At 41.8% G+C, this 17,330-nt stretch overlaps 1 protein-coding gene across 1 annotated transcript; it reads right to left on the bottom strand.

Moving 5' to 3' along the window:
- Positions 1–2,685: 2,685 nt before the first annotated feature.
- LOC134066594 (tumor necrosis factor-like) lies at positions 2,686–4,229 on the bottom strand. The gene is made up of 4 exons (XM_062521962.1): positions 4,050–4,229; positions 3,794–3,821; positions 3,609–3,680; positions 2,686–3,092 (listed from the first exon to the last, which is right to left on the bottom strand). The coding sequence occupies exons 1-4, from the start codon at positions 4,227–4,229 to the stop codon at positions 2,686–2,688; spliced, it is 687 nt and encodes a 228-aa protein (XP_062377946.1).
- Positions 4,230–17,330: the final 13,101 nt, after the last annotated feature.

Here is a 17,330-nt window from a genome sequence, read left to right as displayed (position 1 = left end):
GTCTCGGGGGTTTTGGCAGTGTCTCGGCGAGTCTGTTGGTTCTGATGAGATTTTCTGGCTCCGCACTCTGAAAAGGCTTTATCAGTGTGCCTGAGTCCATTTGGAATTTTGAACAAGATGTGAAATAATAACGACTTAGTGCTACTCTGGCAAGAGTGCAAGCAGCTTTTAACAGAGACATTGCTTAATACAAACAGAAAGGGAGAGAATAACAACAAACCAGGTATAAGATGGAGGGAAGCAAAAAGGATGGTGAAGGCCAATACAAATAGAATATACACTTTTTTGAAATTCAGTTATCTGCATTTATTATATGGCTCTCTAGAATGTTGAGGGAGCTCCCATTCACTTTGAATGGGCCTCTCAACGTTCTACCGGTCCGTTATATCTGCATATTGACCGCTCCGAAGGTATAATGACCGCTGCCAATGGCAACGGGTTCACTCCGCTAGTTGTTGCGGAAGCCACGAAACGGTAGCCAAGTCATTGCTAAAGACACATTGAGATAAGTTGATTTTCTCGTTTTGGCAAGTAGCCATATAATAAGCGCGATAATGTATAGAACGCCGGTCATTATCTGAAAATAATTCCCTTCAGTACGAAGCAAAACCCCTCCGCTGCGCGTCGGGGTTCTGTCCGTCCTGTCGGGAATTATTTTCCGATAATGACCGGCGTTCTATACATTATCCCTTACTTAACCCAATTTAACTGAATTAGTGAACACACAGCACACAGTGAACACACAGAGAGGTGAATCACACAACCCAGAGCAGAGAGCTGCCAGCCCAACCAGCGGCGCTCGGGGAGCAGTGAGGGGTTAGGTGCCTTGCTGAAGGGCACTTCAGCTGTGGACTGGTCGGGGTTTGAATGTTCACAATAATAAGTTGATGCTTAATTGATCTTTTCCTGTGTCAGGGAAATCTTCCCAATATTAAGACACAAGAACCACAAACAAGTAGTATAGTTTTCAGTATACTCTGGCGCCAAGAGGAGAGACATAGAGAGGAAGTGCTTTACCTCTCCGAAACAGTCTCTGAGCTCTTGGACACAAGAAAGTTATTTTATTTAACAAGCAGATCAAAACACATGAGAATGACCTTCAGTCAGGAGTTCCATCCTAACTCCCTAAATGTCTTATCTTTTCCAGGTGCATAGCTTTCCTGTGAGTCTCCCAAGTGAAACTGTGAATAACAAATTATGAATAGCAACTCTGTGAATAACAACTTTGAACACACATATATGAAAGTGTGGATTATAACTTGTGACGCACACAAGTGAAGTTCATAATAATAAATATATACATTTCTTTGTCATCCTGTAACTCCTATTTGTGCAATAATATGCATATATCTCCTACTCTTGCAGCTCATATATAAATGACTGCATGCATGTGTTTGTTTGCTTTTGTGTATAAGACTGTGTGTGTGTCTGTGTGTGTGGATGCGTGTTTGTTAGGGGTGTAAAGATTAACCGATACGTATCGGAAATTATTCAGAACGTCCAGTTGTCGAGTTTAGTGAAACGCAGATAACGCTGACATTAAAGAGAAACTATGCAGGCTTGGCAATTTCATCTCCGGTTTCGGTTTCACTTTTTGTTTTCGCTCGTTTTATGTTTGCATATTTCTCTGCAGAGCCTACAGCTTTAGCGTGTATATTAATACATATATAGGCTATATACATATCAATTGCAAGCGTGGTTCTCTTGTTCCTTACGCGTCTCAGACTTCCAGATGTAAACAAGGAGCGATCGCCTCCTGAACAACAAACTGCAAGGCTGCAATAGCGGATAGGGACACTGGGAGGCGGGAGGAAATATTACTGTTTTCGATAAAACTGGTCAATCAAGCAAAACAACGATTTGTAAGTGATTTTATGACTATGAAAATGTTGCATAGGGTCTCTTTAACGTGTGTTGGAGTATCCTGAACGAAGTTTTCAGTCATGTTCAGTCGTAAGCACAAGCCTCAAACCTAGCTTCATAGACAACAACACCCCTTGTCAGCCTAATGCATTCCCCTTTCCGCAGGTGTCTCCCCAATGCTTTGGTGCCTACTGTATATTCGGTGCACGTCTGAAAGTTGACTGAGGAGGTGGGGTAGGCTATTGCTTACCTGTCATTGTTGATGTGTTGAACGTGCTTCTCAAAACATGTGTTAGTAGCCTCCTTATTTATGAAAGGTAATCCAGACAGACGAATCGTCTTAAAAGGGAGAGATTCACACCCCTAGTGTTTGTGTGTCTGTGTGTGTGTGTATACTGTATGAACATACGTGTGTGTGTGTGTGTGTGTGTGTGTGTCTGTGCATCTGAATTTCTGCCAAGTTTGTGTAAATGAAAGGGCTCTCTGCCTCATACCCTCACCACACACACTATGCGCGGGACGGCCGAAACCCGCGGGACCCGGGGGTTAGCACGTGGGTTGGGTGGGCCGGGTTGGTTTCTATAGGAGGAAATCGCGGGTTGCGGCTGGGTTGGGTCAAAATATCCATAATTTACCTATAAGTTTTATGTAGGCTATCAATTCGTAGGCTTTTTTTGGTGTGAGCTTGAGATGTATGTTCTCCTTGTCTCATCTGTCATTCACACGGTAACAGATTGCTCTCCTTCTAAACCCTTCTTAGATACATCTGATCATACATTCACTGAGTCTCACTCACACACACACACACACACACACACACACTTAGAGAGCAAACACTCCAAAGAAGGTCTTCCCACTCTCATCTTCCACGGAGGCCAAGGGCTCCGTGATGGTGCTCAGCTGGTCGCCCTCCTCCAGGCTGAAGGCGGCTCCCAGGTTGATGGCGCCGTACCAGTACTCGTCCTCCTGGGCCGACATGCGCTCGCAGCTGGAGCACGTCGTACGCAGCAGCGGTCGCCTTCCGTCGAACACCTTCGACTTGCGCATAACTGCTTGGCTCAGCTGGTCCTGGTCGGGGCCACAGTTGCGGATGCGGAAGGACACCTGGTTGTAGACGAAGTACATGCCCTTCTTGGGAATAACGATCTCATTGTCCACCAGTTTCAGGCCCCTTTCGAAGGCCTGGTTGGTGTCGACACTCCATGTCACAGTGTTGTCACCCTTTTCTCCTGCAAGAGGAAGAGTGAAGAGATTAGTTTTTGTTTGGGATAAAAATCCAGGCGCTCCAGGAATGGTGATGGAGGAAGGTATATTTAAAAAGCCTTTATTTGTGTCTGGCTAATTCATAGGAAAAAACTCCAACATGCTTTGACACAACAGTTGGTCACCATTAGGGCATGTAGTTTAGTTTGAGTCCTTTACTAAGCAATATCCCAGTCGCACCTGCTGGACTGTAAACCATCTTCCCAAACCATCCTGCCTTCCAATCAAGTCTAGTCCTGCTGAGGTTGCAGTGGTAAGATTCATTGTCTGGTGTAGTGGTTAACTGCCTAATTACTGTCTGGTCTTCACAAGTCTCCCTGCACTATTGTCATATTTTTTAAAAAAGTGAGACCAGGGGTGAATGTACAGAAACTGTATTGCCTAGATGTCCAGAGCAGGTCAAACACACCATCAGACACATCGAGTTCTTCTACACACCGCCCAACACACTGGGTCCCTCTACACACTACTGAAGCACTCACCTTCTAAATGAATGGCCATTTGGTTGGTCCCACTGTGTCTTTTAGAGATTTGTCTCAAATTGTGTTTCAAATCTGGAGTAGAGAGAGGCACATTTTAGGGACAAGGAATCAAACGGCCAGAGGAACACACAATAGCAGATTCAACAAAACAGGTCAGAAACCCACAGAGGAGAAACCAATCTCACCTTCACTACCCTCTGTGATCTCTCGTTTCTGTTTTGACAACAATGCAGAGAAAGAGAGAAAGAGATCAGTTTAAACATCATGCATCATGTGTTTATTTCAATTCATCCCAACATCTATTTGCCCACTTTACTGGACACATAAGTAGGCATGAATACCTACAATCATATTTGTTCTATCATTAGCTTTTCTACATCACTGTGTCTTCACACATCTTCATGCTCTCAGGCATGGGTGTTTGTATGTTGAGAGGCTCACCTGGTTGTGGATTGTGAAGAAGATGGCAGAAGCAGCACACAGTCCTACGGCCAGTAGAGCCAAATCAATCCTCCGGCTCTTTGAGGTCCGCGAGGCGGCCATCATCTCCGTTTCCTCCTCCACGGCTTCAGCTCCCAGCAGCCCAACCTCCAGAACAGCGCTCTGCATGTCTTGGGCCATTCTTTCACCGCTGTGGTCTCTTGGCCGAGGCTTGTTTAACAGGTATATGATTGGTTTGATTATCAGAGGGCTCTGAGATGTTCTGACCGTGTTGTGCCACCCTGTGTGTTATTTATTGAAAGAGAGACAGCTTTACTGGAAACTCCAGTGACGTCACGCAGTGACAGCTCAGGACAGTGAGTGTGTGTGGAGGCGCAGGGGGGAACCATGATTATTTTACATTTGAGAAAGCAGATCCACGCATGCGTGCAGTATCTCGCATTCACACAGACACAGACACACACACGCCCACAAGTACTCATGCTCATACATATTCTGAACTTTTCCTTTGATAGTGTGCAGTTTCTGAGATGGAAAAATTGGAGAAGTTTCCCTATCATTGTTCACTTAGACAAAAATGAAAAGTGTGATGATGTGGTTTTCTTATTTTACGTTTCCGAGATCTAATTGTTTGTGGTTTTTCTATTTCACTTATTTGACTGATTTACCCCAATAGTTATCCAATATGATTATCCATACTCCAGATCAGCTCTGCAGAAAACTTTACTGCAAATTATATATGACAAGTCTTTCAGGAAACATCTACTTTAAAAGGGTTTACTTTAGTTGCGTAAAGGGTAATGGTGGCATTAGGATCATTAATCAGGTCCAGATCAATTATAAAGTAGCATAGACGTTTTGCTCCAGATGACAATGATGGCATCTTCGTCCCATTTTACAGTAAAATCACAATCAGCACTTGAAATATTGTTGCGAAATCATCCAGTGACCACTCTGGGCACACCCCTCCCCCGGTATTGTGTGTGTGTGTGTGTGTGTGTGTGTGTGTGTGTGTGTTGTGTCCTTCTCCTCCATTCTAAAAATAGGCAAAACGAATCGCACCAGCCATACATTGACCTAATGAAAGCAAAAGGAAGCTCTACAAAGTATTTCTGTAAATCAAGCTCTACAAAGTATTACTGTTAATCAATCTATGATTCAGACACTTTGTGTATGATATGCAGGCGGGGGCCCAAGATTTCTGGGGGCGCCCCTGCATACACTCCCAACCCCTCCGGGCCCCCAACACACACACACACACACACACACACACGCATACACACTTTTCTTTGGAAAAGGCTAATTTCATAGTGGTCACTCAGTAATACTTTCTTTGGAAATACAGTCATTTCTGTCTTAGTAATTGTTGTACACAAGTTGGTTATTGCATTTTGCTCAGTGTGGGAAAATGTTTGCTTTTACAGTTTTTTATGATTGTTTATACACTAAAATGGACATTTTCACACAATTTGCTACATTTTACTCCAAGGATCAAAACACCTCCACAGATTTGCACAACATTACACACAATGTCTGCTTCACCCTTTTTGCAAAACATTACACACAGTGATTTGTAAAACTCCACACATTAGACACAGATAAGGATTGTGAGGTTACTTCCTTGTCATTACAAAGCCCCCGATTGCCAATGACCACATGAACGAATTGGATCATCACATCCACCAGGTGTTTACTGTAAGCACATATGTGCAAAATTTAAAACGCAGCACTCAGGTGTGCTATACAGTCTTGTTGCTTTTACAGTAGTTGTTCTTCAGAGTCAAAGTGTATGTACTTTATGCAGTAGTTTTTATTTGTCTACAGATTTGATTTGTTGCATTGATTTCATTGTTGTTTGATTACTGTAACTGATTATGGTAAGAAATACTGTAGTATTGAAAGAAATACTTGAAATATTCAGTCTACAGCATCAGTGTTGTGCAGTGCAAGTGCAAGTTTATAGACCTACAGTATTTGTGTACATTTTCCCCATGTCAAACTAATCATGAAGAATGTGGTGGGTTTATCACTATATTTTGACATCTAAATTATCCCTTACATAACAATGTCTGGCCAAAAATGTAGCACATGCTATTTCCTATTTCCTATATATATATATATATATATATATATAAAAAAACATTTTTGCAAATGTGTTTGCAATTTATCCCAGCAGTGTGAAACTAATATGTGTATATGTTTTGACTGAAGTGTGTCATTTTGCAAACAATCTAGGAATTATGCAAACTGAGTGTGGCATTTGGATAACTGTGCTTATATTTTGCTAAAAAGAACCCGGTTTGAAAAATTGTGTGTAAACAATTGAAAAAAAACTGTAATACCGCTTGTTGTGCATTTCAACGTCTCTCTGTAGATGACTTTCACTCTTGTATGGAAATATACTGTACATATGAAGCCCATGAAAGACAGAAGAGCTTTAGATTTTGAGCAACAGTGTGTACATGATGAATCCAAAATGTCATATTATGACAAGAGTGTTTATAATGTGAGGCAAAGTGTTTACTATAAAGATGTGTTTGTGACATTGTGAATGTCGTGTCATTTTGCTGGATATTTGAGGCATTTTGCATTTTGTGTGGTCCATTTACTGCAACAATTAGAATCAGTTAGAGTGCGCAATCATGTGGTCTGAGGTCAGGCTTTGGTGTGTGTGCATGTGCGCGTTTATGTGTGTGTGTGTGTGTGTGTGTGTGTGTGTGTGCGTGCGAGGAATGTGTGTGCGTACCCTGCCAGGAATCTTGGGCCCCAAGATTTAAATTTAGAGCTCCCCGCCCCCTCCAAAAAAAATAATAAATAATTAAAATAAAATATTGCACAACTGTCTGAATCATAGACTTTTGCTTTAAAATCAAAATGCATGGTATATATCATGGAACATATCGGTTTTCTATTTTCTTTTATGAGCAAATATTGTTTTACAATGTACGTCACATTCACTTATTCATACACGCGCATACACCCACATAACAGTGGCTGCCAAGCAAGGCACCAATCTGCACACTGGGAGCACTGGGGTTAAGTGTCTTACTCGAGGTCACTTTGATATGGTCAGGAGGAGGTAGGATTGACTTTTTGCGGTTGCTAGACGACCTTCCTACAGTATCTACCTCTTGAACCACTGCCACTGGACTTCCTGAAGAACACCTAGGTTGATGTCATGGCAACCCTGGAGTAAAGAGCCACAGATTCCCAGTAGGATTTTCATTGACTGAGCCATTCTAGAACATTTGCTCTGTTGTTTAATGGCCTGTGCAGACTACACGATTTCAGCCCGATTTTGCCACGATTGTGTCGTGGCCGACAAATTTCCATTGTCGGGTCCGAATATTCAAAGTCGGGAACGACGTTCGAAGGAGGAAGCGTCTTGTAATCTGACATGTTCAACGACCGGCGATTTATTGTCTGCGACATTCTAAGACGTTACGACCAGAAGTCTAGCATGTTTGATTTTTTGGGGAATCTCCTACGACTCCCGTGTTGACATTGATACTGTGACGACACACGACGAGAAGGCTACGATAAATGATCTTGTAATGTGGCCACTCTTGCGGCCACGACACTGCATGATTTTGTGGTTCTCTGATCGCCTAGTCTGACATGGTCAATCGTAAAAGATAATCGTGAAAGACAAAAAAGTCGTGTAGTCTGCACAAGCCATAAGCCCAATTCACACCAAAGATTCCCGACGCGACGAGACTGAGTTGCAGCGGTGTGAATTAGAAGTTGCACGGAGTTGCAAGCCGTCGCAAGCCGTCGCAAGCCGTCGCAGAGCATTAAACATGTTGAGTCGCAGTCGCAAGGTTTTAGAACGTCGCGGCTCGGCTCGTCTCGTCTCGTCGGGAATCTTTGGTCTGAACCCTACTTTAGACCTTGTTTACACGTGTCTAGAGTTTTAAAAAAACGGATATTTTGTTATGCGCTGTTTTAATAATCACGTTTACACGGCATTCGATTAAAAAATAGGCCTATATCCACACACACTGGAATGCAAAACTATTCCAAATACGAATGTTTACAGAATGACGTCTACTTCTTGGCTACATCTGCGTGCCTTGCCCTACCCCCTCTCAGTTCATGGCAGGTGAGGAAAGACGCTAGTTTACCAGTGAATTAGTTAATCAGTTAGGCCAAATTGACAACGTGTTGGAATGGACGACACAGTATGATAGAACTAGCCTACTACAATATGAGATGGAGATGAACGGTCAGGTTATCAGGGCTGAGCGTGACAGTCACGCAATTTGACCCAATTCTCATACAACACGCCATACTTGACATTTCTCACACTTATTTCCCCCTTTCTGTATATAGGCCTATTATTTTCTGGATAATAAACTTTGGTCCTTGTCTTGCCTTGCCGTGGTTCGAGCAACTCTGATTGACTGACCGCAATAACCATGCAATCATCAGTCCTCTGTGCCTAAATCTAACCAACCACAGAAGGCAAAACGCAATATAACCCAATCAGAAGCAACGTAAGGCGGGTCTTGGCGTTGAGCGCTGTCCTACATTTAAAAAGTAATCCTACTTGCTAGATTTTGTTCACTGTTGATTCGCTGTTTCTCCTTGAGTTTCCAAGTTAACAAAGGCTACTGTTGTAAGGCTGCTATAAGTCTATCATTGTCCTATCACTGATTCTTGAGAATTTGCCTAAAACATGTCTCACTAAGAAAAGTGCTGATTCTGTTGGAAATTAATATCATTTCCATGAACAAAAATATTCAAGGTTATAATCAGGGGGTCCTTTGCACAAATGTGAGGTTCTTTTAAAGGTTTATTTTATTTTTGTATTAATTTAAAGATTATACTGGCCCATACCCTACAAAATCAGTTGTCCTCGAATAGGAGATAATCATTTTGACTTGATTAAAAACACTAAAAGCAATCATTTAATTTAATGATATCTTTACCACATGAAAGAGTACATTGTATTATGTATTAGAAACTCCAAACAGTACGTTTTGAGCAATATTTACTATTATTTCGTGGCTGCTCAAAATGTGTCCCACATTTTCGTCACCACCGTCAGATATTTATAAAAGGCAATACAATCAGGCAACTACAAGGTCAACTACATTCTTGAGGACCTAATTTTCAAACCTTCAGCCGTACTGCATGCTTTAAGATCACTCAAGCTCCCATTAGTTTGCTATTTTCTCTTAAAGTTGTTCATATTTTTGGACACTGCTACTGTCACAACCATAACATGTCAACACCGTCTCTTTTGTATACAAAATATGAGATTAGATTATAAAATAAATGTTTACTTTTTAAGAAGAGGTTTGAAGTAGCCAGCAATAGGATGCAAACAGGGTGGATAATGTGAACAATTCATGCATATCATGTGAAAGAGTAGATTTTTGTCACCACCGTCAGATGTCACCCACCGTCAGGTTTTCTGCTTAACGGTGGCGAAAAAAGCCGCCAAATGGTCCTCAACGGAGGCTTTTTGGACCAAATAGTTAAATAAAGTTGTCAAGCAAGACTTGAGTGGTATTCATTTGGAATTTTATGTTGTAATGAAACCACTGTCAACACCGTCAGATTAGTGTCACACCGTCAGATTCATTTTTTATTTGTTTTAAGTAAATATGCTTACAATATGTTTCTTCAGTGGTGTAGTTATTAAAGTAATAGTCTGTTTTAATTAAAAAATATGGTTGTTGGATTAAAAAAGCATACTTTTTCTATTTAGGCCTAAAAAAACGTTGTATAAGTACTGGAAAAATGCCTATTTTATGAAAAAAATACAAAAAGGGGAGGTTGCACCGGTACATTGCTGAATAGCTAAGACCTTGGTCTATAATGACATACCTTCAGATTTTGTAATTTAGCTAACTTTTTTTTTTCAAAATTAAAACCTGTTTTAGGCAAATTCTCAAGGATCAGTGCTATATTTGTTGCAGAGCTGTACAACATTTATTTGCCTCTCCTCTTGGTCAGTTAACACTTGAAAAGGCGACTCTAATCGGAGCTGCCAAGTGTCACGCTTTGTGACTGTCAAAAAAAATGTCGCCGGACGGACATCTGCACGCTTACCGTTTTATGAAACTTCAGCCCTATAAGTCATATCGTGTTATGGCAAACATATATTTAAATGTACCAAAATCTGCCACTAACACTTCATGGTCGGCTACTGTCTGTGTGCAAATCGGCGTTGCATGCCAGGCCAACAGCATCCCAGTCAAAGTTCCGAGAATATCCGAGAGACTTTCTGGTGTAAATTTAAAATCTACGGAAGGCTACGCTGAAAAACGAAGTAGGCCTAAAGGGCAACGTGGCTAAAATAAATCAAAACTTTATTTCAACACCAGCATTTACACCCACATCAATAATGACAGTAGGCTATGCGCTGGATGTAAGAACACACCCATGACTGTAAGAAACATCAGAGCTGTATTGATTTGAGTCAAAATGCCAACAACAAAACAAAAACATTAGGTTACGTCTCCACACATAGGCTTAGTGAACAGGTGGCTCAGAATGCCTTGTGTCCATATCCTGCGATCTTACATCCAATCAATAGGCCTAATAATTTAATTAATAGACTACATTTTAATAAAGGAATAGCCTATAGCTATACTGATGTGATGTCGGCTAGGCTAAGTGCGGTAGGCATGCAGTTGCTAATAGTGTTCACGGACAATGTCATGTCCCAGCTGGTGTTAGTTCGCACATAGGGCCATACAACTGAAAAGGTCGAGAGGGGACTGTATGAAAGTGTTAGCACAATGGTAGCAGAGCAAACACAGCGCGTTTCAATGCAAACTGCATTATTACTCTGTCGTGGCTAAAACTGAAGTAGCAAACCCATGACAAAACTTATATCCATTTATAACTTGCTAGTTGCTACTTCTCAGACACTGTAATTAATCATGCTCAGCGGCCAGAATAGCAAACACACAGCCTACCTTATATCAATACTTGTAAAATCCTCTAGGTTTGGAAATGAATGACTTAATCCAGCATGTCATAATCCATAGTACGCATATGTTTGCAAGATTTGCTGGTATGCTGGTTACGGTTACGTTATGTTGGTTGGCGCCAGTTAGCTGCTGGTGTCACAGGGTGAGACTTACTTGCTACATAAACAACTCTATTAATTAATTCACTAGAAGTCAACAGGCAGTCGATGCGTGAATCTGCGTGAGGTGAGCACGAAATAGTATGCGAAATATTTTAAAAATGAATCACTGAAAGTTGTGAATATCAGACTGGTGTGTAGCATGATGCTGCACACACGTGAATTGACACACGACACAATCGAACGTGTCATCGTTTTGATACATCTTCACTTTGGAGTGCGTTTGTAAAGATATCCGTTTTGGGGGGGTTAGAACTCCGTCTACGTGTAAACGAAAGGCCCAAACGCATACAAACATATGCGTTTGTTCAAATATCTAGATACGTGTAAACGAGCCCTTAGAGACACTCCAGTGCAGTGTTCCTTTACTCTTGGGCCCATATGTGTGTGTCGTGTCGAGTTGTCCTATCTTAAAGGTCCCAGAGAATGGAAATCATTTTTTTCTTGGTTTTCATGAATTATGAGAGGTTGTGCATAAACAAAGAGCTATCATGAACATGAGGCATGGTTGAGCCCTCCTTCATATGGAAATCTTGAACTTAGAAATAGACACTAAAAAACGGGCGATTCAGCAAAACTGCTTGCTTGTGATGTCAGACCTCGCAAAGCCATTGAAGTTCAATTGGGGTTGCCAAAGAGGGCGCCATTTAGTCAAACAGACCATTTCAATACCCAGCCTAAATATATGGTTTTAATTAGTCTTGTAAAATTGCAATTGAGTTTATTTTTTTAAATCAAAGTTGAATATATACTATTTTAACATCAGAGAACACAGTGCAATACTCAATTCATCCATTCTCTGGGACCTTTAAGTAGAGTTCAGACCAAAGATTCGCAATGAGACGAGACGAGCTCCGACGTTCTAAAACCTTGCAACTGCGACTGAACATGTTGAATGCTTTGAGACGGCTTGCGACCGTTTGCAACTCCGTGCAACTTCTTATTCACACCGCTGCAACTCGGTCTCGGCGCGTCGGGAATCTTTAGTGTGAATTGGGCTTTACAACGCGAGTAGGACATTTTACAAGGTGGGACAACTCGGCACGGCAGGTTTTTGTCCTGCTAGTCGGTAATCCCTCTCCCAAGATTTGAGTAGTTTTACAACAGATTTTCCATTTGATATTATGCAGATTTAATTTATATTCATCATTCTATCTATTTTAAAACATCTCCTTAATACCTGCTGTCAAGGAATATCCTCACAGCATGAATTTATCACTGCCATGTTTCACAATTGGCAGAGTATTATTCGAGGCATTGCCAGTCACAGTGCTAGTTTTGTCCACAGCCCTTGTTGATTCACCAAAGAGCTGCATCTAGTCACTGGACTTTGACAGCTGTTTAGGGTAATATGGCCAGTGCTGACCCCTACCACCAATTACTGTATCGTCCTTGGAGACTCAGTTTGGGGGATCATTTTGGGTTGTCTGTGGTGATCAATTTGACATCAAAACTAGGCATTAAAGTGGACGTGAAACAGTTTCATTTGTATGGGTTTGAATCAAAGTAAAGTTAAATAGAATTGATTTGGCCAGAAAAAAATAAACGTAAAGTCATTTCCCATCATTTAAAACGACATGTCAGTACAGCAATATCAAGGCTTTTATTTTGGCTCGCCGCCATCTTGCTTTTAGTCTAGCTATGACACTGGGTTGGTTGGTGAACATTCCACACTGATAGTTCATAGCAAGAATAAGATGCATCTGGGACTGACATATGTAACGTTAATTGTGGCAGAAGACGAGGAGGAAAGGTCTTTAGAGGTTGCCAGGGACCCTGTGGCTACACGTTTGAACCAGTGAGGACAGAAAGACAAACGTGAATTGTTACAGTGGGTGATTAGACGAGCCCCCGTCGACTCTCGTGTGGAGAGGGTGGGCAACACCGCCTGGTGCGTTGTGGACTGGACACTGCACAGCAGTGCCGACCCCGGGGAGTCTGTTGCCAGAAGGCTAATATGCAAGCTATTTGCTTGGGAAACTTAAGTGCATTACTCAGTCATGGAGTAACCAGATACTGTGCTGTGAACAAGACGTCTTGGAAGTGTCTATGTTCTCCCTACGTGAAGTTCGTGCCGAAACCTTGGACCAGCCCACCATCAACAGCAGGTAAGTTCGCTGTAGCTAACTTTTTTTTTAGCACGAGCTAACGGTAATGTTTCGTTTCTCACTGTACAATACATGACGAGTGTTTAAAACGTAGACATGTTTGAAAAGTTTGCTGTTACATACATATTGATTGATTACTCGCTACATGTGCATTATCTGTCGCTTGATTTGGCTATCGTTAGCTTGTGGGCTAGCAACTCTGCCTGAGCTAGCTATCGCCAGCTTGCTAACGTTAGTTTCCTCAGGCAGATGATGATGGCGATTTGGTTCGTACTGAGGGCGAAAAAGAAACGTGTTTAAACATTTGATCAAGGAAATATTGTTTTACGTTGTGATCTACATAAAATGGAAGATGGTCCATGTGCCTTCTGTTCAGGTTAACTGCCTACAGACAGTTCACTCTGGGCCAGCTAGAGGACATAGGTATAGGGGAAACGGGCCATACCAGCTTGTGTGATGATCACACTCAGGACTAGATTTCTATCATTACATTATTATGGCTTTTGAATACAAGTTTCAATTCTGAACAGATGTCAAAGACTTTTCAGTGTGTTTGAATCAGTTAATTTAATTGTTCTCATATTAGAAAGTAGGAATATATTGAAATCATGCAAACGTTATGTTAATATTACTTGTATGCTGATTTAATGATTCTATTTTTCAGAGGGTTCACTTGAAAGTTCCTGGCGCTAATCTACTCAGATGCTTCTCTACTGAATGAGCCTTGTCAGGTTTCAGAACACCTTTATGCTGTGCAAGTGTGAGTTCTGGCTCAAAGGTATAGGCCTACTGTCGCAGTGCTGCTCGGATCGACACAGACTTGGACCTGTGGACTGTACCAGACACAGTGACCTTCCTAAAACGTAGTCTTTGCTGTAAGGATGGTCATGGGTAAGAACTTGATACAATTCAATGTCATCAGTCATTGTGGCTTTTGCTGCTGTATCGCTGCACTTCCTGATCTGTCTGGGTGCCTACACTGATGGTTTTTATTGTTTGCTGCTGTTCCTCAATTATGTCACAGTCTGCAATATGGTTGCTGTCTAACTAATGCATTGGATGCATGTGTGTCTCTGACCTATGGAAATAAATAAAAATGCATGTAGTACAAAGGAATGCGCTCTTTGCATTTGTCCATTGAAATATTTTGGTAACATGTATGCGACTGAAAACTAATAGGCTGCGGGCTAAATAGGGTCAGAGGCCACACACACACACACACACACACATTCAATGGCCATGGCTGAAACAGGCAGTGCATCTCAAAATGTTCACTATTAACATTCAAAGTCACTTTCAGCATAGCAAGAGCATGCATAAAAAGGTTAGTTTTGTGGTGGGGATGAACTCCGACCCTGTTTGACCCGCTGCCTATAAGGATTGTACAATGAATGATGTATACTTCTGTGTATGCAGTGTGTGCATTATGGAGTAATATACATTAGAGAAATTGTAATCATGTTTCATTTTTGTGTATTAAACTTTACTAGTTTATCAGTGGCAAATGATTATTTAACCTGTTACAATATGTTAACATTGAAAATAAACAGAAGGATAAACTGTTTGTAATCTAAAATATATATATATATATCAATAAAATATCCTAAAATAAGCCAAAAAATGATGTGGAATATTTGTTTTCATGCAACATAATAATGTGTTCAGTAGAGGGTAGAGGGTTAAATTATCAAAGGTATTAGGTCAGGTAAAGGTGCAAGAGTGGTACAAATTCTTAATGGGAATGACTTGGGAATGACCGCGAAATGCTAATTGGTTATATTTCCTCACGCACTCCCAGCCACAAAAACTGCCACGGGTTTGTTTCACGAAACCATAGTTGCCAGTTGTCAAATATAACTATAAGATCTGCAAATGGTCATTACCACCAACAAACTTGCTATGCTCTAAAACGCGTCCCTTTTTGTTATCAGTAGGCCTATGCCCGACATGCTGTCATTCATTGTTTGACGTAGGCTAGTAGATGTTATGATGATTTTCGTGGCGGCCCTTTTTTGTGAAGATGGTTATCATGGGATTATGGATTTGCCCGTGCATGCAAGTAAGTAGGCTACCATTTATTGCTTTCAAAGCCTATATTCAAAGCTGGCAAAGGTGAGAAACATTTGAAATAGCCTACTTTTCTTGGTGAACTGTAAATGGTACAAAATTGCCATCACTCAAACCCTTAGTAGATTTCATCATAACTAGCACAATTAGCAGAGGTGCACTTGCTGCATAATCTGTGAGTCAAATATTTGGGGGGTGTAGTTTAGGCATGTTTGGTTTGGTTAGGCTATTATGTTGATAGTGTGTTGCTGAATTTTCTGGTTATCTGTATTTTTACTCTCGTATTGTTGTTTTGCACGCCGTTGTACTCTTAGACGTTTAGCAACTTTGCTAGCATTGAGAGTTCGTGGAGTGATATGACCTGAAGTTAAAGATTGATGGAGCAGCCTCACGTTTAAGTCCGTCGTGCTAGCCGGTTACCGTTGTGCCACTATCAATCCCGATTCATCAATTATTTTCTCCTCCACGTAGTTCTCTGATGAAGTGATCGCTATAGCCTGGCATTACAACTTTTTTGTTTGGTTTATTAACGCAGCTTGCCAACGATAGGGACAGTTTTGCAGTGTAGTGGTAAATGGTGGAAGTGAATGGTCTGATTCAAAACCTTAGGCGGTAAAACTGATGGCCACATAAAGCTGAAGTGCCCCTTCCCCCCACTGGTTACAATTTAGCATTTTGCTGTTTACAATTTAGCCTTTTCATAGTGTTTACCAAAGATGCGTCCACGTAGCACCTGTGATATTAGGCGTTTACGATTGTAGAATTTTAAGCCAACCAACTCAGTGACGTTCTATTGTAGCCCAAGATGGCGCTACACAGTAGCAAAAATGTAACTTTGTAGGACTCGTTATTTCTAAACCAGTGTCCCTGACATCATTCAACCCATTCGGATTGATAAGAGTGAGAATCAATATTTCAAACAAAGAAAACTTAATTTAGTGTTTCACGTCCACTTTAACGTTGATGATTTCAGATCATGCGTTGTGGTCTGTGGTCTGTGGTCTACGTCTGCAATTTGTGGTATTGGAGCTTTTGGTGAGTGAGTGCCTGCCTGTGTGTGTGTGTGTGTGTGTGTGTGTGTGTGTGTGTGTGTGTGTGTGTGTGTGTGTGTGTGTGTGTGTGTGTGTGTGTGTGTGTGTGTGTGTGTGTGTGTGTGTGTGTGTGTGTGTGTGTGTGTGTGTGTGTGTGTGTGTGTGTGTGTGTGTGTGGGGTGTACTGTGTGTGTGTGTATGGTTTCCTCTTTACAAAGCTGTGGTTAACTCTACCAGCAGATGGCGCCATAGACCATATGATGGAGTTTTTTGGTTTCCTGCTGGAATGGCATTTCAGCGCCCTAAATCACACTCAAACGTTCCTCACAAAACGGAGGACATGTTTCTTTTGCGTTTCCTATCAAATGTCCGCACACAAAATGCAGTCAATTTTGTGTCATGGCTGGCCAAATCACAGTCCCCATAAATACACCCCACGAATGCAATTCATCCATTGCCTAGAGAGAGAGAGAGAGGCTGGTGTTTTTTCTCTAGTTTTTCCGTCTCCTCTGACACGTAGAATTACTTGCAGGGCCCTTAATCATGTCATCCTCTGCTCTGCTGAGCAGATATCAGATGTAGCTTGTGTTGCAGAGCTCACACGCACGCACACACACACACACACACACACACACACACACACACACACACACACACACACTCACGGTCCAGCTCTCGCTCACCCTGTGGCCGCTTAACAAATGAGCCGTGTTTGCTTATTAAATTTGCAGTGGCATAAATTGCATTGGCCTCTCTTGCTCTCGTCTCTTTGTGTCCATTATCACTCTCCGTCTCTTCGCGCACTCTCTCTCTCTCGCTCTGTTTCATGTTCCCTCGCTCCCTACCCTCCTCCTCGTCCTCCTCCTCCTCTTCCGCTGGTGGAGAGGGAAGAGCGGCGGTGTGTGTGTGCCGTCGGCGTTGTGCGGCGCTGCGGCATGATTGGCATGTGGAGTGTCCGTAATGATCTGAG

This window comes from Sardina pilchardus, chromosome 19 (genome assembly GCF_963854185.1).
Source record: "Sardina pilchardus chromosome 19, fSarPil1.1, whole genome shotgun sequence".
In the NCBI taxonomy this organism is placed as follows: Eukaryota; Metazoa; Chordata; class Actinopteri; order Clupeiformes; family Clupeidae; genus Sardina; species Sardina pilchardus.
The sequence above is the reverse complement of the archived record's forward strand: the minus strand, read 5'-3'. Positions and strand labels throughout refer to the sequence as shown.